Raw genomic sequence first — 26,244 nt, forward strand, 5'->3', positions numbered from 1 at the left:
TTTCTTCAGTATCACTTACTTTGGGAGGCTGCTATTTATCATAATAAAAATCCTTTAAGCATAGGGGAGCCGAAATTTCAAAATTTGCATCACTCTAATAAACATGCTTATATGTAAATATAATATTTTCATTTGATATGAACAATTTCTACGTAGAGGACAATTATGCCGACACTTGAGGTGACAAACTATTCAAAGTTTGTTGAACAAATACCTAAATTTAACATTCCTAACACTCTTACAGCGGCGGACCATCCAAAGTTTGTTGAATAAAGTGAACCTTTCGCAAGTCTACACTTGTAGTGTCGAACCATGCAAAGTTTTTTTTTTTAAATTACACAAATAAAGGTAAAAAGAAAGGGGTGTTTTCAAAGAAAAAAAATGTTAAACATAAATAATTCATGAATCAAAGTTTATGTCGACACTCACAGTGACGAACCATTCATAGTTTTTTGAAAATCATATTTACGTCCTCCGTTGTAACGATTAAATGTGCAGTCATACATATTTTATAGATTAGAAATAGTAGCATGAAACAGGCTCACCAATTGATCCGTCATCCTTGACTGAGCAGCAACAAACGACGCGTGACATGTTCGATCCTGCCCTCATCGCCCGCCCCCGCAGGAGCAAGCTTCAATGTCGAAAGATCGAACACTACTCAGATAGTAACTGAGACCTATTTTTCGCCAAAGTTGCCATTTTCGCATTCGCATATCATGTGGCCGATACGATGATACTCTATGCTCAGCGAAGTCAAGAAAATTTCCATTACGAAAAGATCCTGGACCGACCGGGAATCGAACCCAGACACCTTCAGCATGGCTCTAACTCAGCTAAGGAAGGCCCCATAAATTTACTTTAGCTAGTTTTAATAATTTCGAACTAGAGAATCATCACTACTCCCGAGATATAAAATTTATCTGAAGCCGTTAAAATTGAATTGCAATTGACTGCTCAGCTAAGGAAGGCCCCATAAATTTACTTTAGCTAGTTTTAATAATTTCGAACTAGAGAATCATCACTACTCCCGAGATATAAAATTTATCTGAAGCCGTTCAAATTGAATTGCAATTGACTGCCATTTCCTGGTACGTTGATGACATATTTCAGCGAAACATTTCAACCGCCGATTTGGTTTTGGACACAAAAATCGAATGTTCGGAACATAAGTCTGTTCGGAAGTTGAGACAAAACGTTACATTATTACTCTCCACATGTCGATGTCTATATCTTGATATCTTTCCCTTTGTCGATGATATATCTCGATTTGATATCTATGAGGCGTTTGTTCCACCCCTCTTCTAGATACCTGCATGAAAAAAATCTTAAAGCACTTACTTGTCTTTCAAATAACAAAAATATACCGCAAACGCCAGTGCGAACATGGGCAATACGTAGGATCACCACTTTTGTAAGGATATGACACATTTATCCTCTTTTGTTATTAGCAATATTTTGATAAATTGGCTGGGTTTGAAATTTTAGCAAACCACCGCTGATATTCAGTAAAATTCACATAATATTTCACATTTGTTGTGGAATTCAGTAAAGCAGTTACAAAACTTAGAGCGCATGTCTCGACATATAACGAAATTTTATGTACAGTTGCGTTGATATAAAATGGCTCATAATATTTTCGCAAAGGTTTTTGAATATGATAAGAGCGATTAGTTTTCAATCAGTTGGTGATTCTTTTTTTTTCTTTTTTTATTAACGAGATTTTCAGCCCTGGGCTAGTTCATCTCGGGACCAAAGGTTTTACTTCCCTCCTGAAAGAAGTCGTCAGTAAAAGTTTTAGTGACAATGTTGGGGATGGGATTCGATCCCATGTGCTCTGCGTGAGAGGCATGTGTTCTAACCACTACACCAGGTCCGTGCCCATTGATGATTCTATTGTTTACCATTTCTCATGGTCACGTTTTCTGCAAAATCAATATTTATAAATTTCAGCTTTAAATAATTGACTTCCTTCCATGGTCTGTGACCAAGAACATTTATGGCACGTACAGAGGGGATCACAAATCTATTTTTTAGCGTTATGTAATTAGTGTACCATGCCTAGGTCGGAAACGTAAACAACAAGGCCCAAAAACGTTATAGGGTCGATGTACCAATAGCCGCATAGCTTAGAACAAATATTCGTATAAAATCGAAAAATAAAGCCTTCGGAATTATTTTTAGATCATCTGAAAGCTTTTTATCTTGGCTTTGTGGAAAAATTATGAAACATATGAAAACTCGTGGTTTAATATTTATTATCGCTTGTGCCACTATAGGAATACATGTGCCTATAGTAGCACTATTCCTAATTTCTGTTCCTATAGTAGCACTAGCCTCACGGAATAGGCAAAAAACAAATCAAAACCGTATTTTTACAAAACTTTTATATTTTTCCTTTGAAGTGTGGATCAAAAGCTTTTGATTGATGTAAAAAGTTCCTAATTTATCAACTATTTTGTTAATAAACAAAATAGTTTCTCTTAGTAGTGCTACTATAGGAACAATAGGTTAACTATAGGTGAAAGGGAGCTAAAATTTTAAGCAAAACTATTTATTTCGATCATTTTTTGAACAAAATCGAGCTGTTTGTCAATGGTACTTAGATAAATAGCTACTGATCTTCATGTCAAAAATTATTTTGCTACGATTACCAGCGAAACGGCCGTAAAAAGCCACTAGTGCGACTATAGGGGACCGTCCACTAAGGGAACACCGACCCTACACTTAGAAATTTTTACCTTACGAACCGCGTCGTGCAATGCCCTAAACTGCCTAATAAATATGCTTTGTTATTCTGTATGTTATCATTATTGGAAGATATCAAGGCAACTGCGATTTTATTTGATGCTATTCTGGATTTATATATGATCTGTTAGTTTATACTATTTGATACAATTCTAGATTGCACTATTTACGACATTTTTAAGCAGTAATGAATCGTAGTGGGCAATGATATACAAGATGTGTTGACATTCATTACGATTTATTTGGCATATTGTAAGATTTTGATTTTTGACGTACGGATATGTGATTTTGGACGCATATTTTTAATACGCTGTTTACTGTTAGGGCTCAATACAGCCACAAGAAAAAGCCAACGTTATTTTTTTCGGCACAGACAGAACGTTATTATTTTTTAAAATATAAAATTGTTTCAATAGTGATTAAAACTATCCAGAAATGCTATTTGTTGGGCAAAATTGGAAACATGTTCAGCTATGAAAAAAACCTTAAGGTGAATCAGAATCCAAAGATGGCCGGCTTGTGATCCTGCTCGTGTTTTCAAAGGCACTAAACTGGAGAAATAGTAGGCAAACGTGTCTGATCTTGCTATTTTAAGGTTTCTGCTAGTGCACAAAGCTAAAACAAAAAGTGCACTGTTGTTGGATGCTTCTTTCGCAAGATTAGTGCCTTTGAAGTTTTGGTGCAATTTTAGAAGTTCGATTCCAAACTGTTTCACTTTAATGTCGGGGTGCCAACGAGTCTGGAAATAAAATGGATTGTTTCTCAAATTCAACTATGACTTTTAAAACCACCAAATATGCTCAACACTTGCAATTTTAATAAATAATACCAGTACTCGATTGACGATGCATTCAAACATAGATTAACTGAATGTTAGTGCAACACGTGTTGGGGGCCGTTCAAATATTACGTAACGCAACAGGGGGAGGGAGGGGGTCTTACATAGTGTTACGATTCATACAAGAATTTAAAATTTTCCATACAAAAGCTGTTACGTGGGGGTGGAAGGGGGTATAAAATTGACAAATTTTACGTTACGTAATATTTGAATGAACCCTTGGTTGCGCTTGGAAACTTGCGTCTACTATTGCGTGCAAGATTGTAGGCCACTTTGTTGCCTATATTCCGGAGCATATTTTTTCGACGACTTATGCCGACACTTACCAATTTATACTGCTTCGTGACTTTCATTGGTTGCTTTTGTGGCACTCGTTCACTCGGCTACTCCCGTTCTCACGGTGAATATGAACACATGTAGGTTTATAGTAGCATATGATGATCCGTTGTCGTCCAATAGTTTGAAATGCAGGTCTGTTCGGTGTTTGATTTTTTTTTAATTTTTTTTAAGTGAAGATAAAACGAAGCCATACCTCAAAACTTCAAGTGCACAAATGTAGAGAACTAGAAAAGTGGTTCAAGCTAAAAGTTTGAACGATTGGTTTGTGCTCTTAAAATTTTTATGTGTGGTCTCGATGCATCTTTAATTATCATTTCAAACATTACATTCATTTCTTTCTTATACCTAGATATTATGTGTTTCACCGGCGACGATAATCGTCGCGTTTGATAAGGTGAAAAATTTAAAATATCATCCTAATTTGATAAAACTAAATTAACTAAACTAAAACTTACAAAACTCTTTCCCATGTTAGCTTCAGAGCTGCATTGATTTTCGACGAACTTGAGATAAACCGAACCATATGAATACTATGTAGTAGTTACTAGAATGTAATTCTGCATAGTTACTAGAGTTTGATTCTATACTCGTCAGATTTATCCAAACGTTAACTTACTGTTTCAATACCTAAACTGCTGTTGCTGTTGAAAAGCATTCAATTTTTTTTAACCAATTTAGAAAAATTCACATCATATTCAACATTGTTTGTTCAGCACTTTTAATATAGGGTAAACAGGAATAATACCCCCCCCCCCCCCTTATGGAAAAACTGCTCTATCGCAGTGGCAAATGCATTACTTCTAAGTTTTTGGTGTCGGTCGAAGTGTTATTTACTTAGTTGGTCATGCTCTGCATGTAATTTTCTCATGCCAGGAAGTTTAAAAAAAAGTGCAAGACGTTTTCTGTGAACGGTCCAAATCTTGGCGTTTCAAAACAAACCGGGCAATATGTCCCTCCCGTAGAAAAAGTTCCGCAGCGTTATAAAAATGTTTCGAAGCAAAATTCCACCACTTGCTAAGCTTAAAAGGGCCCATTAGCAGTCGTTTTCCGGTAAACGTTTTTGTAATAAGTACAATAGTAAAGGATAGGCTACATTTACAACGAGGCTTGCCAATCGGATCCAAAATTTTACGTCAAAGAGCTGATTTTCAATATTTTTGGTATTTTTATTTATTGTTTATACTTCTCAAAGATCATAAATGCGCAACATCATTTTTTCGCGAAAAATGTAATCATATTTACGTGCTAAAGAAGCCTCAATCCCTTGAAAACCGTGAGAAAGAGAGCATTAAGCCAGCACCCCTTTTCTTGTTTACGGCGGATCCAACTTTCGATCGAATCCTATTCATTCGAATCTATGACCCATTTGATTTAGTTGGCCATCGAATCCTATTCGTCCGAATGCTTTTTCGATGGAAAACAGTTTACGCCAGCAAAACCAACTGGGCCGTGGATTCCATCGAAAGTTAGATCCGCTGTAAATGAGAATAGAGGTATAGCTACCTATATATTGTATTTTGTTTTCTGGTGCATGTTTAAAAACATGTTTTATGGGATTTTTTATTAAGCTGATATGGGGTAACATTGATCACCCATGTAAACAATGATCGGTAATATTGAAAATGTCTTCACTTACATAATGGCCCCTGAAGCAGTTATATCTAGTTTCTAGAAGTGGCCAGAGAAACTCTACTACTTCCCGATAAGTCCACATATTTTTAGATATTTAATTTAAATTTTACACTTTGCGGAATCAAAATTTTAACTCATTATTCAAAAATGGTTTGGGAATTCTATAATGCTATAATATAGAATATAATTCTATAATACAGAATGATTTATTTAATATGCTTCTTGATGAGGGCTTAAGTGTCCATAATATGAATCAAAACGGCATCCTTGTCGGTTTTGATCATTGGCCATCTGATTCCGGAGATATTTAAACAAATCCTTGGGAGATCGATGCGTTGCCTTAAGCCATGAAAATATCCCAAGCTACAAAATTGTTCTCATATTTAATTATTCGCTTTTCAAAACAAAAGCTTAATGAAAGTTTATGGGGAAAACATAGATCTTGTTAACTTCGAGAAGCATAATTTTGTAGTTTTCGTACTTATTGGAGATAACTGATGATTTTTTTGTAAGAGAAGCTTCATAATAACGTTTATTATATGATCCATATTTTTGTTTTATGTAGTATATTTATTAAAAACAGAATGGCGATTAGAAAAAAAAAAATATGTTGGTCCCTCAAGGAGCATCTGAAAATATTCAAAATCAAACCAAAACTGGAAGCGTTTTTCGAGTTAGTGAAAAAATAGTGCAAAAATACAAAGAATAACACTACTGTAGAAAGTGATACTGGGAGTGGATTAAATAATTGTTAGACAAGTCACAAATCGTTTTTATAACATTTAATTAAACAATGTTTCTGTTCATTTATTCCAGAATTGAAATCTCTGAAGTCATCGGTGGGCCACTCAAGCATCATTCAGTCCACGTCGACGCCATCCAGCGTTGGGAGCAACATGTCCCCAACGCATCAATCGGCTTCTCCGTCACATCACAACCAGCTGTCGCCAATCTCGTATACCCAACAGATCCCATCTCCGATCACCGGAACACCCACGAGTACCATCGTTAACAACAATACCAGCAGCATGAATAATAACAACGGAATGGGAAAATATGGCCATCAGAAAAGTGTCTTCATGATGCCTCCGCTAGGTGCTCCATTGACCAATGCCAACGTTATGGCTGGTCACCAATCGCTCAGCCCGATGGGTTACCATTTGAACAACAATAACTCCTCGAACGGTTCGATGATGAGCCCAAAATACCACCACAGTCCTCCGGAGTCTCCAAACAGCATGTACTACGATATGATGGCATCGGAAGTGAACGGTGTCGATCAGCACGGGTTGGGATCCATCGTAAAGATGGAACCGATGTCAGTTGCCTACACGTCCTACCACCAGGCTATCCATCAACAGGTTGTGCAGCAACACCATCAACAAATGCAACAACATCAGCAGCATGTTCAGCAAATGCACAGCCATAGCAGGAGTCCCTCAATCTCGGATGAAAACGATCAGAGCCACCAATCGTCGGAAGGTCTAGACTGCAAGCACAACATCACTCGCCCAACTGTGGTTTCCATGTCGAGCTAAGCGCCAACAAAGCTAGAAAACAAGAGAAAAAAAAATGCAATTTAAGAATCTCATGCTCAAAACCAAATGTAGGAAGAATCGAAAAGACTTGACAGAATAGAAGGAAATCACGATCACGTGCACAACACGTATGATGATTCATCAAGACCCCCTCGTTCGAGAGTGAATCCCCAGACGGCAGGGCAGGGCTCTGCATCAAAATGGAGCTTATCTTCTTCCGTAAAAGCTCCAGAATTTAGAAGCATTTCAACAAGAGATAAGGACTGCAATTAGAAACCAGAATTTATCGTACGCTAGTAGCGGACCGAGAGAGTCTATTCACTTTTATAAAAACCAATCACTTAATGTTAGGAAAAATGTGTTGTAAACTGCGTTATAAAACCATAGCATATGAACGAGTGTGTCATCTAATCAGCTGCTTTAGAGTAAAATGAACTGATGTGTTTGTAAAGTTTGCTTGTTGTAAATAAGTTTAAAGACTCTGTTTATGAACCAAAAAACCTTTGAAATGAATGTGGATGAATCATAGGATTAGGACTAGTTGTTGTTGTAATCATAAGCAAGCTCTCTAACTCACGACAATACTTCGTATACTTTCCATGGCTTAGTTAGTGATTTCTGATCTGTTACGCTGTATATCTCTCAACAGATAGAATCGCTATTTTTATCACGAATTCAGCAGAATACCAAATTTTTGTTTTACATCCGTTATTTGTTAAAAAGTAGGTTTAAGACTAGCCAAATAAAGCACTCCCTTTTAAGCGCAAATCATATGTTTGATTTTTCATGTTGCAGAATATTAAGGTAAACGACCCCAATTTTCTTCTGGAATACCCACAGAAAATCAGTCATATAGTTAGTGGAACTCAATGGGAAATTATATAAAGCTCTCTGTTTCTGTTTAGATTTCCAGAAAAAAAATATTCCAATTTTTTTTCACTAAAATTCCTTACAAAATGATTCCCAAAACATCTGCCAAATATCTTTTTAGAGATTCTTTCAGTAATTTTGGGGATGTTCTTGGAGTTCCTTAAGGGATTTATCAAAATGATTCTGACATTTTCTGTTGTTTGATAATTCATTCTTTCAGAAATATCTTAAAAAACATCTCTATCTTTGCTATGGATAAACCCGTTGCCAAAATTATCCATAAACTCACGAATTATTTCAACACCTTCATTAATACGTTTTTTTTTCTTTATACAGTTTAATTAGGCGTTATCGAGAGATTTCTGTAAAGATTTATTCTAGAAATTCTTCGAGATTTCTATTGGCCTACGGGGAGCAAGCGTCTTCTGATTAAGGGGGCATAAAATCCGTCGCAGTAATGATGATAATTTCTATAATTTCATAATTATTGTGTTTTTTATTTATTTTACTTTTTGTGAATTCTGTGGAAATATTTTAAATTTAAAATACATTAAACGTTTGTGAGTTGAATGTTCTTCGTTCTTCGGCGTGTCTGGTAGAACAATATTATCACACAAAAATAGAAATCGCTTAATCGTTCACCATTTGAAAATATAGGTTTTAGCTTTCATTTGACGTATGCCTCAATAAAATCAACCGAGGAATCCCAAACATATTTTTCTATTTCATATTTTTGTTCCTTGAAGTACATTATTTTCAAATATAATCATGATAAAAGTCAGTTTTTTTTTTCTCTCAAGCTCGATGGTAGCCCAATTTTTAAATGGCAATTGATATAACAAAGATACAGTCATCTCTCCCTTACTCGATATTGAAGGGACCATCGAGTTAGGGAGGTATTGAGTTACAGAACACAAAAGCAGTGCAACTGCGTTTCAAGGGATCATCGAGTTGGCCATGACATCCAACTTTTACTATGGTTCTCTAACTCGATATCGAGATACGGAATATCGAGTAAGGGAGAGTTAACTGTATATAAGATTATATGTTGTAATGGACATAACTGTCCTATGTGATCTTGTGGATTTAATATACCATAGGACACTTATTGGTTCAGTGAGGACGCACTCAGTTGAGTTCAACTTATTTTAATTTTTTTACCGCACAACTGAGCGGTTAGCAAATTAATTATAACTGATATGTCAGCAAAAATTCAAGTTTACTTAAAACAGCACTTTTGGGTGCCGATGACATCAAACGTCACTTTTACTAAGATGTCAGCAAACTATATTTAACCGAAATTTGCACAGCTGAAACCGGCATTCTGAGTTAAGTGTGTTTTTGATTCTAGTGTATAATTTTTTTCTTTTCATGGTTAGAAATGATGAATTTTCGTTTTCTTCTGTCTGGATTTACACCCCTATTGAGACAAAGTCAGCTTCTCACAATCTCTTTTGTCAGATAAGAGTTCTTCGGTTACTCATTAACTGAGAATTTGATTCCACATTAAAGCATCGCATAAAGCAAATGGTGATTTAATTTTACGTAAATTCCGGTTGTCTGGGATGTTTTGAGAAGTATTAATTTAATTGCTTGAGCAATTTCTGATGTAATGTAAATTGCTTAAATAACTTTTGAACATACACACTTAGAAAATATCACCGACTCCGGTAATTTTTTTACCGAAATATAAACCGCTGAGCGCTTGATAATGCTTCCGGTAAAGTTAAGAATTACCGAACAATCTGTAGTATTAATCAACACACAGCTGTCAAAAAATTACAATACGCTCGTGAAATATTACCGAGCGAATTGTAAAACAGATTACCGAACACATTGTTCGTAACAGCACACAGTCGGAACAGGATGATCGAAAATAGAAAAACTATGAATTCCATATTAATATCAAATGTTTGGTTTGATATATTTCGTGTTGTCATTTCTTAATCGTTTGGACATGTTTGCATTATTATGTTTGTCTGTTGATGAAGGTGGGACGTTGAACACCATCAAGGACATCACCAGCAACTCGAATGCGCGCCTCAAATATAGCACTACAGGAATAAACCAACCCAGTTATGCCAATCCTGGCTTCTTGGCAGCTGTTCCCCACTTATGAGCAAAACCACCACCGATTCCGTCGTGGGTTACCGACGATGCGACGATGTCATCCGAAAACGTAATTTGTCTAAAACAAAAACATTTCATTTCATCTTAAGAATTAGCTTTTTAATGAAATTTCTAAGATCATATTTACGGATAGGTTATACCGGGCGATCATCCTGCTGTAGTTGTTTAGTTTTTTTTTTTCAAAAACCGTGCCACAATCACAATATTAGACAGTACCGTATGCGAAACGATCGTGTAGATTAGAGTTTCGAAACAAATATGGCGATTACTGAAATTTCAAGTTACTATTTGTTCGGTAAAGCATTGAAGCACTATGAACTGAAGTACGGTAAAGAATTACAGTCTACGGCAAATCTAAACGATTTACAGTTTTTTGGTAAATAAAACGACAATTTCGGTAAAAGTAGTCAAATACTGTTTTGATTTTTTTTTATTTATTAACGGGTGTTCGGTAAATCTCGTTTGTAATACCGAAACTTCTATTTATTTACCGTACATATCCGGTAAAAAATATTACCGAACAACGAGAAAAGTATGTAGCGATAGGAGTAAAAAAAACTCATTTTGCAAAATTACAGTCGAAATATTTCAAGATTTTTTATGAAATTTCCAGCGGTAGGATAAGGAAGAATTTTTTGCGAAACTCCAACCGATGGGTTTTTGGAAATTGCTGGTATTATTTTTGATGTGAATGAATGAATGTGATGCAAGAATTTTAGAGATTTAGAAATTGCGATTTTACTTTCTTTTGAAAACTTTTTTGAAATTATATTAATAACCTCCTATGAAATAGATGGTAGCATTGGAAAGAACAGTAGTGATTGAGGCTTGTTCAGCATGCTGAAGTAAAATCTATGTTATTCAAATTAAAGAAGCTTCAGTCATCGCTTTTTTGATCTTATGGTTTTAGAGAAATATTATTTCATTAATGTGATAAATAAAGTCGGAAATATTATTCTGTTAACTCTTTTAAGCACATTTGGTGGCCCTGAAAAGAGCCAAAGGCTTTGTTAGCTCGGATGCTGTCATAGATGAATCGCACTACAGGATGTTATCAGTTGATTGCCATAGTTAAACGAAAAATCCTCAACGCAAGTGTATACATTTGAATAAGTTCTCTGCTTATAATACGAACAAGCTGAATGTTTCGTGGTGTGGATGGCACCCATCAGCAACAGGTATTGGATCACACGGCTGAAGTCAAAATCTGGAAACGTAGTTTTAGTTTGAAATCTTGAGCGATACCACAAACCGGACGCTCGATTTGCCTAATAATAGTAGTAATGATGACTAACGGCCTTGATGTTGTTGTTGTTGTTGTTGTTTGTGAGGGACTTTAACCCGAAGGTCATTCGTCTCTTAAAAACGGCCTTGATTCTTGACTGCACCGAGATGATGAGTTTATCACGAGTCGAAATCTGTAAGCGCAGGTCAATCCAGAAATCTTGAGTGATTTCACAAACCAGTCGCTGATCAACAGCTCAGCAGGCTTCTGGCAGCGAGGTGCTCCCCGCTAAGCAGGTTCGCAGGAGTTCTTACCAGCTCGAAAGCGAAAATGGAATGAAACCGAATCTGGCGAAGGAAGCATGTTTTAAACCCTTAGATTAGCAGATGATGCTCCTCCCTTTCGTGCTCTTCTCTTTCTAGTCGAGCAACGGGGAATGGGAATGTGTCAATAATGAGTTGGGCTTAGAATTACTTGAAAATTTTGGAATATGATAAGGCTGATGCAAATATTAAATTTCTTTTATGTCCGAGACCACTTGGAAGGTACAAGGGGGGGGGGGGGGGGGGATAAAAAAATAAGGAACAAAAAATATAAATGAAAAAAAAGTTATTTTTTCGAATTTTTATTTTTAATGATAGTTGTTTAACTGTTTTTAATCGTCCTCTGGATCTTTATTTTACTTGTTTTTTACTTTGTAAATTGAAAAAACCTAACTAATGTCAAAAAAATGATGAATTTCTTTTTTTCTCCCCTTCAAAATTTTCGGATTTTCGGATTTTTGGGGGGTTGACATAAAAGAAAATCAATATATGTATCAGCCTTATGCGTGAGAAAATGGTCGAACATGAATTGTTGTAAGGATTGACATTTGCTAAATATTGAATGGTTAACTATTGATAATCATTAGTTTTCTTTATTATGAAGATAAACTTCATATATATAAATGCCAAACTTATCAAAATGGATCGATGAGAATTGGTTTCAAAAGCGTTCGAAATATGTCGCAATTTTGTTACATGTGATAATTTTTGTAATCGAAGTGTTCCCTTAAAATATAGGAAATCAAAGACGCTGTTGGAAATGTCACTCTATTTTACAATAGTCGTGAAATATTGAGCACTCTCACCCCGACGGCACTGCAGCAGCGTCCACGAATAGTCTCAAATTGTCGTGCCATCAATTATTCAAGACAAATTAAATTGTAATTTAAATATGATGTTTTTTTTTAAGTTTTCGAAATTTTTATTTGGCCCGCGTGGTATCTCCGGATCCAGATGACCAATGATCAATATCGACACAGGTTTTAAAACTAGAAGAGTTTTTTGAAAACTTGTGAAAAAATGGTGCTAATCGAGAAACATTAATGTTATTACGATTTGGATATTATTTTTGTGGTAACAATTTAAGCTGCTAGTAGAGGGGTTAAACCTTCGCAAATATTTTAATTTCGGTGCGTTATTCTGTGACCAATAGATTACAGGAAGTTTTTGACGTCATAATCCGAGATCCAATAACGCTCTTGTACGTCCACAAAATGTCTCTATAATATGAAAAAACTAATAAATAATTAAATTTGAAACCATTTGATAATTTTACGATGTTGCTGCGCACGATAAACAGTTGGTTCGAGAAGCTGTCAAAATGCGTTGCATTGATATTTAATACATGGAATCCACAAGTAGACAAGTGATATATTCAAAAACAGAATTATTTTAACACGTGTTTATTTTGATATATGCTGTGCAATTAAATGTTCCTTAGCATATGCATTTTAAATGTTAGTAATATCAGCGTTATTGGCTGGAATATTTCATAAATCATATTCTTCCGTTTTGATCTAATCTAACTCCCTGATCCATTCTGAATCAAAAGAATAGTAGATGTCCTACCTTCAGAAATAAGCTTTTGTTTTTGGAATTATATAAGAAATCAAAATGTCTGATTCGATGAAATCTGTTCACATTGAGAAAAATTAATTTGAACATTAAAAGTAGAAGCAATAATAGTGTATCAGAACTAGAGTGCCGATGGTCAAAATCTGTATCATTCAACCTGCTTAGTGGCTAAACCTGAATTAGGGACGCGCTTTTGAAAGTTTAATGGTAACGAACTATATTCTTCAAAAGGTATGGATAGCCGTTTTGTTATTTTACATACAAAGGTATCAACCGTGATAATTACATTTAATTTGTTTACCGGCATATCGGTCTATTTCGCTTAAAGTAAAAAGGAGAAGAAAGCAATGAATAATAGATGGATATGTACCGTAAGGGAACGACGAGAGAAATTGGATTAGATGTTGAAGAGGGCATGAAACAGTATTACATAAAACGTTCTTCCTTGTGGCTAACGTCCCCTATGGGAATGGCTTGGCGTGTTGTTAGAATAACACTACCAAGACAGCCTCTTTGCAAAATAGAAGATGGATAACTGTATGAAGAACGACTACTTCTCAATTTCTCAATAGTAATGGAGTAGAACGACATGCACTGATCCTCAGGCCTGGTTTTTTCAACCATTTTCATTACTGATAGCGGATTGTTCTCGTAATAATTTAGTTTTGTGTTCTTGATAACTTTGGGAGTAGAACAGCATCCCGAAGAAAAAAAAAATGCGGAAATTATCAGTCTTAAGAGATACAGCCATCACGTGTGGCCCGCGACAGACAGACTAAACAGAGGCCACGGGTATTCTACAAGAGATCAAAGAAAAATGGTCGCAGTAGTGGTTCATCCCAAACAGAAACAATAAAAAACACAATCTAAAGCACCTAAATTATTTTTTTTTGACGGAAAACATTGTGCGTCATCCGGTAGGTTAAGATATCTTCAATTATTACTCAGGTATCAGAAGGCCGGCTCCAGAGGCACGTTCCCCGCCATTTGGGAGATTTGTGCCATCGCCATATTTGAGCCTATTTCATCATCTACCCGATGGGAGAGGAAGGGGAAGGGAAAGATGGGAGGAAATAGGAGTGGGGTCCCTGGAAGAGGGAAAATCGCATAAGCGAATTGAGAGCATGTAGCTCCATACCCCAATGGGTTCGAACAGCGCCCTAAAAAGGACACTGCAAAACGCATGAGCGTAAAGAGAGCCTATAGCTCATTACCACAGCGGGTTAAGAATAACAGAATGTCCTGAAGATTCAGGTTTCTGAAATCAGTTTCACTTAATAAGTGTTAACCAAGTAATTAGAATCGCAATTACGCGAAGATTGGATAGTTACATATCAGGTGATAATGCGAGCTAATTCATAAGCCAATTCATTCCCAGCAATGGAAGAATAGCAAGGACCCATATAAGTTTTACAGAGTTCACTGAATTCAGTTCCTCAAATTGAGTTCGATGTGCGATAACGAGCTTAGACCTTGAGTTGGCCGGAGCAAGAACTTTAAAAGCAGCCTGACTATCTTTACAAATAGCCAGACGTCAACTCGTCCCGCGAAGGGAGTTGTGAGGAACAAAGTGACAAGCAATTGTGGGATTCACTTGAAGCAAGGACAAGTGTGTCCCAATTCACCGGAAGTGGAAACATTCAAATCACTAGGATTTACAATGGACGGAGAGAATTCATAGAATTTGGTCACAACCAATTCCCAGTTTGTGGAGTATAACAAATGCAAAGTCTGCGAATTTACATTCATATGTTCATATAGAGATGTAGCGATGATCAGATAATGATTCATCATCTGATACATGTCAATTCGTCAACTCATGACTGATTCTGTTCAAGTAGAGCATTATGTCTAACACTTCTTCTCTATCGGATACCATGAAGGTTGGGCGATTCCCTGAAATAAGTAATCCAAGATTTGAACTACTTAAGCATTCCATCAGACTGGAGCTTCTCAAATTGATATTTGAGCTGCTCCAGGTAATGCGATGAATATCAGCATCACTGCCCACAATCAGCAGACGACCTTTTCATAGGCAGTGAACAACAACTCGTTTGAAATCATCCATTGGGGATGGTTCATCATGTGGTAAATACACCACAAAACGAAAGACGTATTTCCTATTGAGGTCACCAACAGAAATATCAATTGTGACAGCACATACATCTCTGGTTGTTAACTCAGAAATGAGTGTAGCAACGTCAGCGCTATTTACGATGCACGAGGTATGGCACGCGAGTTTGCCATTTCAAGTTTCTGAAAGTAACAAAAACTGGGTCCACAAGGTTACCTATATAAAAGTTCACAAAAGGAAGGTTTTTGCCATTTGAACTGTACCATTTGCATGAGCCTACAAAGATTGATCGTTGCTAATATTCTATGCTGAAGATTGGTTTAACTAAGCTATCCTAACCGTAGCCACTACCCAAACTAGGCAGGATTAAGCTTTTCGCAATCTCAGAATGAAAAAGACCAGCAGCGAAAAAAACCAGATCGGTATCTCTTAAAAGTCGCCAAAGGCGAAAAGCACAGACTACACTGTGTAATACGCATAATGCGAAACCATAGAGGTGAAAATTTAAACTAAATTACAACGTATTAATAATCCCACCCTTATTTAGCCTCAGGCTTGAGACTGAAGAAGGGCAGCCGATTATCTCGGAGAAACACAAGGTCACCTGCACCATTGCTCCGGGTAGCACAGGAAGGGCATAATACTGTAGAGGGCGCCCTGGTACTCCACAGGCTCCGTTTGCGGTTAGGTTTTATTTAGACCCCCCTAACCATTTATTCTTAGGCACGGTAAGCTTAAAGCCACATGAATTAGGGGTCACCTGTGAGGTGGACTTTTACCACCGGAACAGGCAGTCCGTAGTGTTAATTCTTAGCCAATTGAAACAACCGCTACCAGCACTACACGGCTATCTAGGCTGATCGGGAAAAGGAAGTTAACATTGATGATTTACTCCTGACGTGCCCAAACAGCCCTAAATATAAGATAATCTCTCAAGATAATCTTTTAACATTTCTCCTTGAGATTACGTCACGAATATCTCCATAAACTACTACTAGGATTGAAAAACCGAGGACGTTTTAAGATTATTGACGAAATGTAGCCTGAAATTTATTACCAATGTGTCAAGAGATACCACTGAGAGCTACTTCAGGAACACTTTATACAGAATTAATTCCAAATTTATATTATTCTAATCTTACTAAGAAAACTCACCAAGAATTGCAAATATTGTCGAAGGAATATTCTCAGGATTTTTTCCATGAACACCTAAAAGTGTTATCCTGAGTATGCATTCACCAAGAAATTTGTTTAAAAAAATGTCAAGCTTTCCTTCTAGAATTTATCTTAAAATGTCTTTAAAGATTCTTCCAGTAATTTCCCCAAAGTATTTTTTTAAACTATCTTAGAATTATCTCCAGGAATGCCCTCCAGTTCTTCGAAGGTTGGTATAAAGACTACGGATAATTAAAAGGAATTTTCCCTGAAAATTCTTGCGAGCATTCCTTCTCAGATTTTTCTAAGAGTTACTCCAGGCATTACATCGTAAAAATTCCAACAGCGGTTCCTGCTGAAATGTTTCCTAACAATTCTCGAGGTTTCAATAAGAAATTTTACCATTTTTTTTAAATTTAGGAGTTAACCTTTTAACACGTACAGGCCTGGGTGGAACAAAAAATAAAACTCTCACCGCTCAGCGAATCCTGAACTTATTTCAATATTTTTTGTCAGTATATTTGTACAATGCTCCTGTGACCGGAGTCACTGGATTAAGTTTGGTGAAAGGGACTCTGCTTTTTTGCCTCTGTAAGGAAGCAAATTTTAAATCACAAATTGTTTTCGGAACGGGTCATAATGTGGCATCTACACTCAGAAATAAAATAGTCTGGAATTATTAAAGTTTATGCATTAAGGTGATTATAGAACGAAGCCACGTCTCAAATTTTCAAGTGCACAAGACATGAGAACCAAACAGTATTCCGCGTTGAAAATGTATCCCATTGGTCACCACCAGCAAGCAAGTAGTTTGATTGATCTTCAACGCGAACTGTTGACAGATTCTCCAGTCTTGTGCTCTTGAAAATTCAAAGTTTGGCTTTGTTTTATAATCACCTCAATGACTATTTTCTATCTGACTCTCTTTCAGAGTGAGCGTCTATGAAACCATCTTGACTGACACGACGTGAATCGCTGCTAAATCACGTCGCTCGGGCTTAGATGCACTCATCAAACAGTGCATGCAGCGAAATCGCGACGGTTTTTTGTCGCTGTCGCCGTAAAAAGTCGCTTAGATCTGGGGGAGCCTTATATTCCACAATATCCCGTAACATCTATGGAAGGTCGTAGAGTTCTCTGCATCTTTCTTAAGTAGGTGTTCAATTACTCATTCCTTCCCATTCTTCAACATTCGAAAGGACGTGGCCAAAACAGCTCTCAACTGTTGGAGGATGCGTTAATCTTGTCTAAGAATCAAGGGTTAGTCCCAGTGAATAAATTGTCACCCTACACGCAGCAACAAAGACATTGTCATCTACTATTCTTGTTGCAACAATGTTATTTCGCAACATCAGTTTATCATCACTTGAACAGAATATGACAAAGATCGATCACTACATGCGCAGTGATTTTCTGGGCTTCGCATTGCAATTTTCGAGAACTTTCTCTGTATTGGTAAACATTGGCACAATATCGAACAGCATGCATAAACAAATTTGGTTTTGTGTTCAAAATAACTGATTAATCGCGAGTTGAAAAGGTTGCACCAATGTTGTGCCCTGTGATTGTCATGACAATTTTGCTTCTGATTGTATCCCAATCCGCAAAAGTATGGATCAACGGGTTGTGAGCGATTTGTTTTGTTGTTTGTCTTTCATCTCCTTTGATGACAATTTGATTCACTGGTTAGTCCCAAATCTTTGACTTTGGTAACGGACGGGGAAGAGGCAACCCTCATACAATGGTTTAGGTCTGTATAACCTACGAATTTGTGCGAATTGCTTAAGAGCCAGTTCGCGAGAACCGCAACCCCCTTTCCAAGGGAAGTTGTATTGATGTTCTCCGATCAGGCTGAAATTTTCAGGGATTGTTCTTTTATATAAAAGATGATGTTTTGCAAAATATTAGACTTTTATATTAGGGGGAAGTGGGACAAAATGACCCCCAATGATTTCATGTCACTAAACATGCAAAATCACAAAAATTGATATAACTATAGTAAAACTGCACGGATTATGTTGAAATTTGGCATGAATACTCTACGTTATATAAACTTTGAGGTTGGCATAGTATATGGATTTTGAAAGTACTTCAAATCGAGAAAAATGAGTTTTTCATACAAAATTTAGCGATTTTCAAATCGATTTTTTTCTTACCAACCGAACTAGGTCTAAAAACTAAATATGACGTTTTGTAGGGTAACTCATGGGCTTTCATTTAAGGTCTAATCCAGATATGCCGTTTCAAAAATTTTCAAAAAAAAAATTTTTTTCGGGGTCGTTTTTGAACTTGAGCCATTTTGCGAGTCACCGCAACCGCCTTGTCTAGAGAAGTTGTATTGATGTTCTCCGATCGAGCTGAAATGTACAGGAGTTGTTTTCCTATATAAATGAAGATATTTCGCAAAATTTCAGATTTTTATATTGGGGAGAAGTGGTGCAAAATAACCACTAATGATTTAATATGTAAAATAATACAAAATTAATTAAACTGCTATAAGAGCGAGAGTAGGGGCCCAGATAGCCGTAGCGGTAAACGCGCAGCTATTCAGCAAGACCAAGCTGAGAGTCGTGGGTTCGAATCCCACCGGTCGAGGATCTTTTCGGGTTAGAAATTTTTATCTACGTACCTGCCACACGATATACATATGCAAAAATGGTCATTGGCATAGAAAGCTCTCAGTTAATAACTTTGGAAGTGCTCATAAGAACAGCTGAGAAGCAGTTTTTGTCCCAGTTGGGACGTAACGCCAGTGATGCAAAAGTGATGATGTGGATAACAATAAGTCATTGCACCAATGTTTTCGTTAGCAGCTTCGGCGGTTCAGTAGTAAGCGTTGTTTCTTCTCACGCTGTTTGGATGTGAATCAACTACCGCATTTTTTTTTAATTTGGATAATGTTTGATGGGTTTGATTAGGAGGGTCGCATGTATTGGGTATGATGGTATGTTTGCTAGAGATCAATTTGTAAATAATTGAGTTTAGCTTAGTTTAGACTGACTGCACATATGGCTGCTATGAGACACTGTACTGTTTATATCTTGAATGGAATTTTGACTTTTACTAGCCTTGATGTTTGCAAATTTCTCGAATGAGTAAAAGAGAGACGAAGATTGTTAAAAATTGCATTTTTCCACGGAAAAATGTGTGTTTTTACAAAAAAAAAACATATTTTTCAGTACAATCCGTTTGAACGTTACTGTAAATCTTGTGATTTTGTGTGTTTTTCGACACAAAAATATTGGGGGTCATTTTGACCCACTTTTCCCTTATAAAAAGTGCCAAATGGGTTTCTTTTTGAATAGTAATGAACACATATTGTGTAAGCAATGTTTGTGATTTAGTTGTTTGGACAGACATGTTGGTGGTTTAAACTGCCATCATCACTGATTGGTTCAATGCACGACGCACAGTATTGTTCTTATTACATATTACTCATGTGTTGATGATGTTCAAAGTATTATTCCAGTTTTATTTGAAAATTGTGTACTTATGGCATCGAAACATACAATTCCAATACAATGTCCGGATTCAAAAACATTGGGCTCCAATTCCGGACAGCCTCTTTTTACTATTTTAAACTATATTTACAGCATTTTTTTTTTCAATATGGTGTCACTAAACTTTTAAACTATAACTTTATGTTACAATCACTACTGCTGCGACGATTGCCTCCATCTAAGCCCTCCTCGAACGCGTAGATACCATCCATGCGAATGAGTGGGGGAAATGTCAAGTGGGGTAATGAGAATTGAAAAAATACCTTCTCATTGTTGATTGATCGATGTGAATGCAAAATCGTTTATTAAGTGAATTATTATTTATATATGATTACTATATGCTTATTAAAACTAAATAATTACAGATAGAGCCCTGAATTATCTTATATTAAATTTAAAAATTTGAATTTGTTTGCCTAGTAAGAGACCAAATGTAAGTAATAAAAATATGCTATACGATTATCTCTAACCAATAAATTTATACCTTTGAGCTGATCTCATCGGGGACATTGATGAGTTTGTTGAACAGACCTCCGAAAGGCCAACACGTCGTAATAACTACAAAAACAGCTATTTTTTCATTCAATATAATTGTATAAATGTTTTCAATTTAGCATTTTATTGGTAAATATTATCTGAGTGTCCGGGTATAGGTACCGTCCAAATTTCGATTCACTACGCTGCCGTGAATCGCAAGTCAGTCCCATCTGTAAAAAGTAGGCATTGAGAAAACGGGGTGTGAAGTTTTTTAACTCGTTTTCCATACGAATATTTAAAAAAATTACAGAGGATTGGAACATGTTCAAATCCTTATGAAACTTTCACAATTTGCTTTTCACTACTATATATTTTTGAGAAAAATATAATGATGGTCAAATTACGGTTCATTTTTGCGTTACACGAAGCGGAAATCTGTAGTGGGACTGCTATGCGATTACTTTTCATTATGGGACAATTTGACTTGCCTGTTTTTTCCTACTATTTCCGAACAAATCTTATTATCTCATTAGGGAAGCTGAAAGAGCATTAGAAGATATATTGAAAACTGAACTCAACTCAATTTTGACGAAAATGTAGATGGGACTGACTTGCGATTCACGGCAGTACGGTACACTGCGAATGAAAGCTCCTGAGTTTCCCTACAAAACTTCATATTTAGTTTTTTGACCTAGTTCGGTTGACAAAAATATAAGTCGATTTGAAAAAAAAAACTAATATTGTTAAAAAAAAATTAAACAGATTTTTTATCAATTTGAAACATTTTTCTAATCCAAATACCATGTTTATTTTGAAGTTCATGTAACGTTAGGTAAACATGCCAAATTTCATGAAAATTCGTGCATTTTTTCTATTGCTATTATAGCACTTTAATTGATTTTGTATGGTTTTGTATTTTAAATCATTAGTGGTCATTTTGTACCACTTCTCCCTAATATAAAAATCTGAAATTTTGAGGAAAACATTCTTTTATATAGGAAAACAACTCCTGTACATTTCAGCTCGATCGGAGAACATCAATACAACCTCTCTAGACAAGGCGGTTTCGGTGACTCGCAAAATGGCTCAAGTTCAAACACTACCCCGAAAAAAAATTTTTTTTCGAAATTTTTTGAAACGGCATATTTGAATTACACCTCAAATGAAAGCCCATAAGTTACCCTACAAAACGTCATATTTAGTTTTTTGACCTAGTTCGGTTGGTAAGAAAAAAACCGATTTGAAAATCACTATTTTTTTATGAAAAACTCATTTTTTTCGATTTGAAGTACTTTTAAAATTCATATACCATGCTAATCTCAAAGTTTATATAAAGTAGAGAAATCAAGACAAATTTCAACGTAATCTGTGCAGTTTTACTATAGTTATATCATTTTTTGTGATTTTGCATGTTTAGTGACATGAAAACATTGGGGGTCATTTTGTCCCACTTCCCCCTAATATAAAAATCTAATATTTTGCAAAACATCATCTTTTATATAGAAAAACAATCCCTGAAAATTTCAGCCTGATCGAAGAACATCAATACAAGAAGGGGTTGCGGCTCTCGCGAACTGGCTCTTAATGCTAATGCTAATTTTCTATCTGCCTCTCTTTCATTCTGCCGTGAATTTTTACACCTACTGTCATTTCGACTGGGTTGAAACTTAGCGATGCTTCAACCCAGGTGAATTGACAAATAGGTATGAAATTCGCTGCACAATAAAAGAGAGGCAGATAGAAAATAGTCATAAATTACTAAAATTTAGCAATACCCGTGTTTCTGAGTGTATATCAAAGAATTTTAAGAAAAACGCATCAATGTGAGAAACGATTTTACTACGAATTCTTGCTGCCAGCTACAACTTCTACAAAAGTCGTATAGGTATTTCCAAAAGAACCTGCGGTTGGAGAAGGTTAATTGCTTTGCGGCGTGATGTAGCTTTGAGCAAGAAAACAGCGGAAAATCACCGCAGAACACGCTGCAATCTATTTGACCAATAAAATGTTTGCAGACTAATTACAATCCGTACTGTGATCCGTAAACATTCCATCATTACCCAGTGCTGGTGAGGATTTCAAACCATAGTTTGTTTTTCAGTATTTCCAGTGCCAACTCACCTCAAATTACGAAAGCTCTGCCACAATTCCGTTGGCGGAGATGCGCTCGGTACCCATTATGTTTATAAGTGTATCTGATTCCGGCGTTTTCCAGTAGAATCATCGTCTCCCTATCCGGCAGAATGATGGGCTAGTATGAGTGAGACGATGTTTGAGTAACTGAGTAAACTCCTTTTTTATCAGTTCACAGCCACGTAACGCTATCACAACAGTTGAAGATTGGGCGTGATATAGATAACACACGTACTTGAATTTTTACTTTTCGTGGTTCCGCGTTTTATCAAGCCCGAAGTAGGGTAGATTTTTTTTTATATTTGTGAAGAAACTTATCATATATAATTATTTTTCTGAATCAGATTAAGCTTGGATTTTTTTATAATCCGAGTTATAATTGATGAGTTTGGTGTGGATTACATTGTTATTCAGAAAAACACTAAAACACTAAATCCGATTTTCGTAGAGTGACCCACGTGATCTAATAAGGAGCTGCGAACGCCGTTAAAACTCACGGTAAGTCTATCACTTTGTTCGCGGTTCGATCAATCACATTCGACACACCTGAATGGAGGATGATTCATTTCATACATTGTCACAGTTTAAAGTAGTTTCACTGCCAGCAACCGTTGAGTAACTTCTAATCGCGTCCCGTTCCGTTCTACGACTGGCCATATCTGCTGAAATTGAAAATGAATTTCACCGGTACGGGCAAAAAAGGAAGACTGGAAATATTGTAATGAATATCTACGATAATATTATAAGATAATAAGTTTGATAATGTTATTTACAGTAACTAAATCGTGGCGGCCAGCCATCTTTATCTGTTTGTTAAGGTGAAAACCCGGGGAGATAAAATGCCTCATTTATCTATATATAATCACACTGATTGTCTATATCTCGGAATATAGTCACAAGGAAGCAAAATAGAAACGGCCACGAGGAGTAAGAAGGGGCTGTTCCTACAACTGATAACTTAAATCACGCATACTTCGAATTCAAGCAGAAGCGACCCTTAACGGCTAGGCAGGTAAGGCATATGCGCTCTGCAACTTGGAGTGGAACTAGGTTTTTTACTACAATGAATCCATTCATAAAAATGAAAGGTGAGGAATATTAGGGATTTCCCAAGAAATTGAATACCATAGAGCCATTCGTCAGAATGCAAATAAACTCACATTAACAATCGTCTCACACTTAAAATGAAATTACTAAGGGATCACTTTCTAGATGAGAATATAAAGGCTTGCCAATTGAAATGTCTTTTTTGCAATATCTCATCGTAATAGGCTGTTTTTCATTACGCCAATCTGTCATGAAACGGCCTTCTTTCCTGCACTCAATTGACTGAAATCAGTTGCGTAATGACTATTACCCACCGCTTTTTCATTACGCAATTGTTTTGAGTTCTGCAATGAATCATTGCACAGCCATTTACAGAAATTTTTAAATAATGGGGAATGCATCCCGATATGATTTCTGATGCCCTCAAGTCCTTCCCGGAACTTACAAAAAAAAAAACAGTTGAACGCAACTCGTTGCCGAACTCGGTTTTTACAGCACTCGTCATATTCATCATTCTGAAATTTGTTGCGTAAACTACTATATCGGGACTAAGAGAAGCGCACTTTTCGAAAGCATTGCCAAACAAGGATGTTCATTGGTGTTGAGAAAATGTACATTTCTTATTTGATTTGATTCGTTTACTCTTTCTTAGTTTTTTTTTTTTCTAAAAGTTTCGAAAGCAGTTTGAATCTCATTTAAGCTCTAGGACAGGGGGTTTCTGCCTTTTTAGATCTCAGAGCACTGTTTGAAATAAAATTGTAGCGCTTGAATCTACCATATAATTCCTACGAAAATCATGAATTAAGCTTTATGGTGATCACACTTCTTCAATTTTGATTTTATTCTCAAATTTTAATTGTAATTAAAAAAAAGTTGTTGGTTTTCGAAAATTGTTTTACGTAATTAATGGACAGTCCCCTTCTACAAAGTTGTTTGTATTAGTTAGGCCATTTGTTTGGTGTTACTGAAAATCAGAGTGTCCACAATTTCATAGAAATGGTGTAACTAACTTTCTTTTTTGTAGAAATTATAGTATACATGCCTCAGCAAAAATGCAGATCATTCAATTCAAAGCAACTTTACCTGAAAAGTTTTTTTTGTATATCTTAAATTTTCCAATTTTGAGCTATTATGGTGCCATAGGGTGGTCCAAAACTTGTTTTCTGGCTCTAGCGTATTCAATTCAAATATATCATCAAAGTTGTCTACGAAACACTTCTCGGAATTTTGAATAAAAGCGTAATTTGGTGAAAAACTCTCTATCTCTTTCTGTTTCGGAGTTCTAGTTGTGCCTTCTTTGATTGTGAATAGCTCTGAGTTCTTGAGTTCTTATAATAGTTCATAGACTACTTTGACGATAAATCTGAAATAATACAAACAACTTTGTAGAAGACCGTTTTCTTCTACTATTTCATTATAATGCTCAAATGCATCTTTCCGCGTTAAACTGCTTTCTGAACTATAGTGCAATGGCTTTTAGGGTGCGATCATAAATTAAGAGAGGAATGTTCTATTGAAAATACAAATGGGTTTCTTCAACTTTAAGGGTTGTTTTGCACATTTAATTCATTTAATTTAACCCAATTTTGCAGCTAAAACTGTCCCAAACAAAATAGGGAACCGGATCCTATTCTTTGCACTTTCGATTCACTTCGGCAGTTGGTTTGGACACTTTTGGTATTGGCGATAGGTCCATATAGCTTTAGTGGAGCTATACCATTCCATTGCGGAATCCTTTGGTACATCTTTGATTGAAGCATTGAACATTTTCCCTGATGATGAGGCCGATGAGCGTCATTCACGGGTATGATTCACACATATTTTTTTTTTGCATTAAACTCATGTTTATTTTGCTTTAAGTTAAAGAAAATTATACTTACATTTTCAGAGCTTGACCAGAGTGGTCCTTTAGCTTAGTTTAGTGTAGTTTGTTTGGACTGGTTATTTTCTGGTGGTTTCACCATAGTTATATAACTGGCCTTATAGGCTCTGCTAATCACACATCTTAAAAAACCGTTCTGTATGCGCTGGCTATTTATAAACACATGATCCCATATTATTTTTTTTAACCCAACTAACAATTCAGAGTCACAAAAAATGCATGTTTAAATATTGTTTAATTATGGTAATGACCGCTGGATAAAAATTTTGCTTTACAGGGATCTGAAAAGATGTTCTTCAAATACAAACATGAGTCACTGTTTGGCTTTATGTGTAAAGGGATATTTAGAAGGAAAACTAATGTTTTACTTGTTTCGCACTTCAGCTATTTCCAAATGGGTAACATAAAAATTATTAAGAGCTGAATATGTATTTAATAAAATCATAGCTGAACATCGGTATCGAAATATCCATAAGAAGTCAAAATAACGATTTAATTTACATTGTCAATAAATAAGCATTACAAAAGAGGTCACACTATAGCCAAATTTACAAAAAATGGACAATATCCGATATTGGTGTTGAATTTCGAATGCATTTTAATGTTCAAATTACTAATATAAAATAAAGTCATCAGATACTATCATTATGTGCTACTTTCTCGATACTTAAAAATAAACATTTGAATCAAGAATGCTGTTCCGCACAAAAAAAGTTTGCTAGGGGCTAACGAGAGAAATGCCGCTGAAAATATTCTTT

General features: G+C 36.0%; 2 protein-coding genes and 1 long non-coding RNA gene across 8 annotated transcripts in view; 2 read left to right on the forward strand and 1 right to left on the reverse strand.

Moving 5' to 3' along the window:
- LOC5573053 (box A-binding factor) overlaps positions 1–7,863 on the forward strand; it is a 143,259-nt gene extending 135,396 nt beyond the window's left edge. For all 6 annotated transcript variants that reach the window (XM_001654325.2, XM_001654324.2, XM_021852902.1 and 3 more), the window contains exon 8: positions 6,374–7,863. In XM_001654325.2, the coding sequence (XP_001654375.1) occupies positions 6,374–7,095 (722 nt within the window). In that variant the 3' untranslated portion in view covers positions 7,096–7,863. The remainder of the gene's footprint in view (positions 1–6,373) is intronic.
- On the reverse strand, positions 6,325–22,806 carry LOC110679018. The gene is made up of 2 exons (XR_002502139.1): positions 22,546–22,806; positions 6,325–7,107 (listed from the first exon to the last, which is right to left on the reverse strand). It is a non-coding gene; the product is annotated as an uncharacterized LOC110679018 (long non-coding RNA).
- A 134-nt stretch (positions 22,807–22,940) lies between these two features.
- Positions 22,941–26,244, forward strand: part of LOC5573046 (erythroid transcription factor) — a 79,289-nt gene continuing 75,985 nt past the window's right edge. The window contains exon 1 of the mRNA XM_021852911.1: positions 22,941–23,055. The gene's annotated coding sequence lies outside the window, so the exon portion shown is untranslated. The remainder of the gene's footprint in view (positions 23,056–26,244) is intronic.

The sequence above is a fragment of the Aedes aegypti genome, chromosome 3, assembly GCF_002204515.2.
Source record: "Aedes aegypti strain LVP_AGWG chromosome 3, AaegL5.0 Primary Assembly, whole genome shotgun sequence".
NCBI classification, from domain to species: Eukaryota; Metazoa; Arthropoda; class Insecta; order Diptera; family Culicidae; genus Aedes; species Aedes aegypti.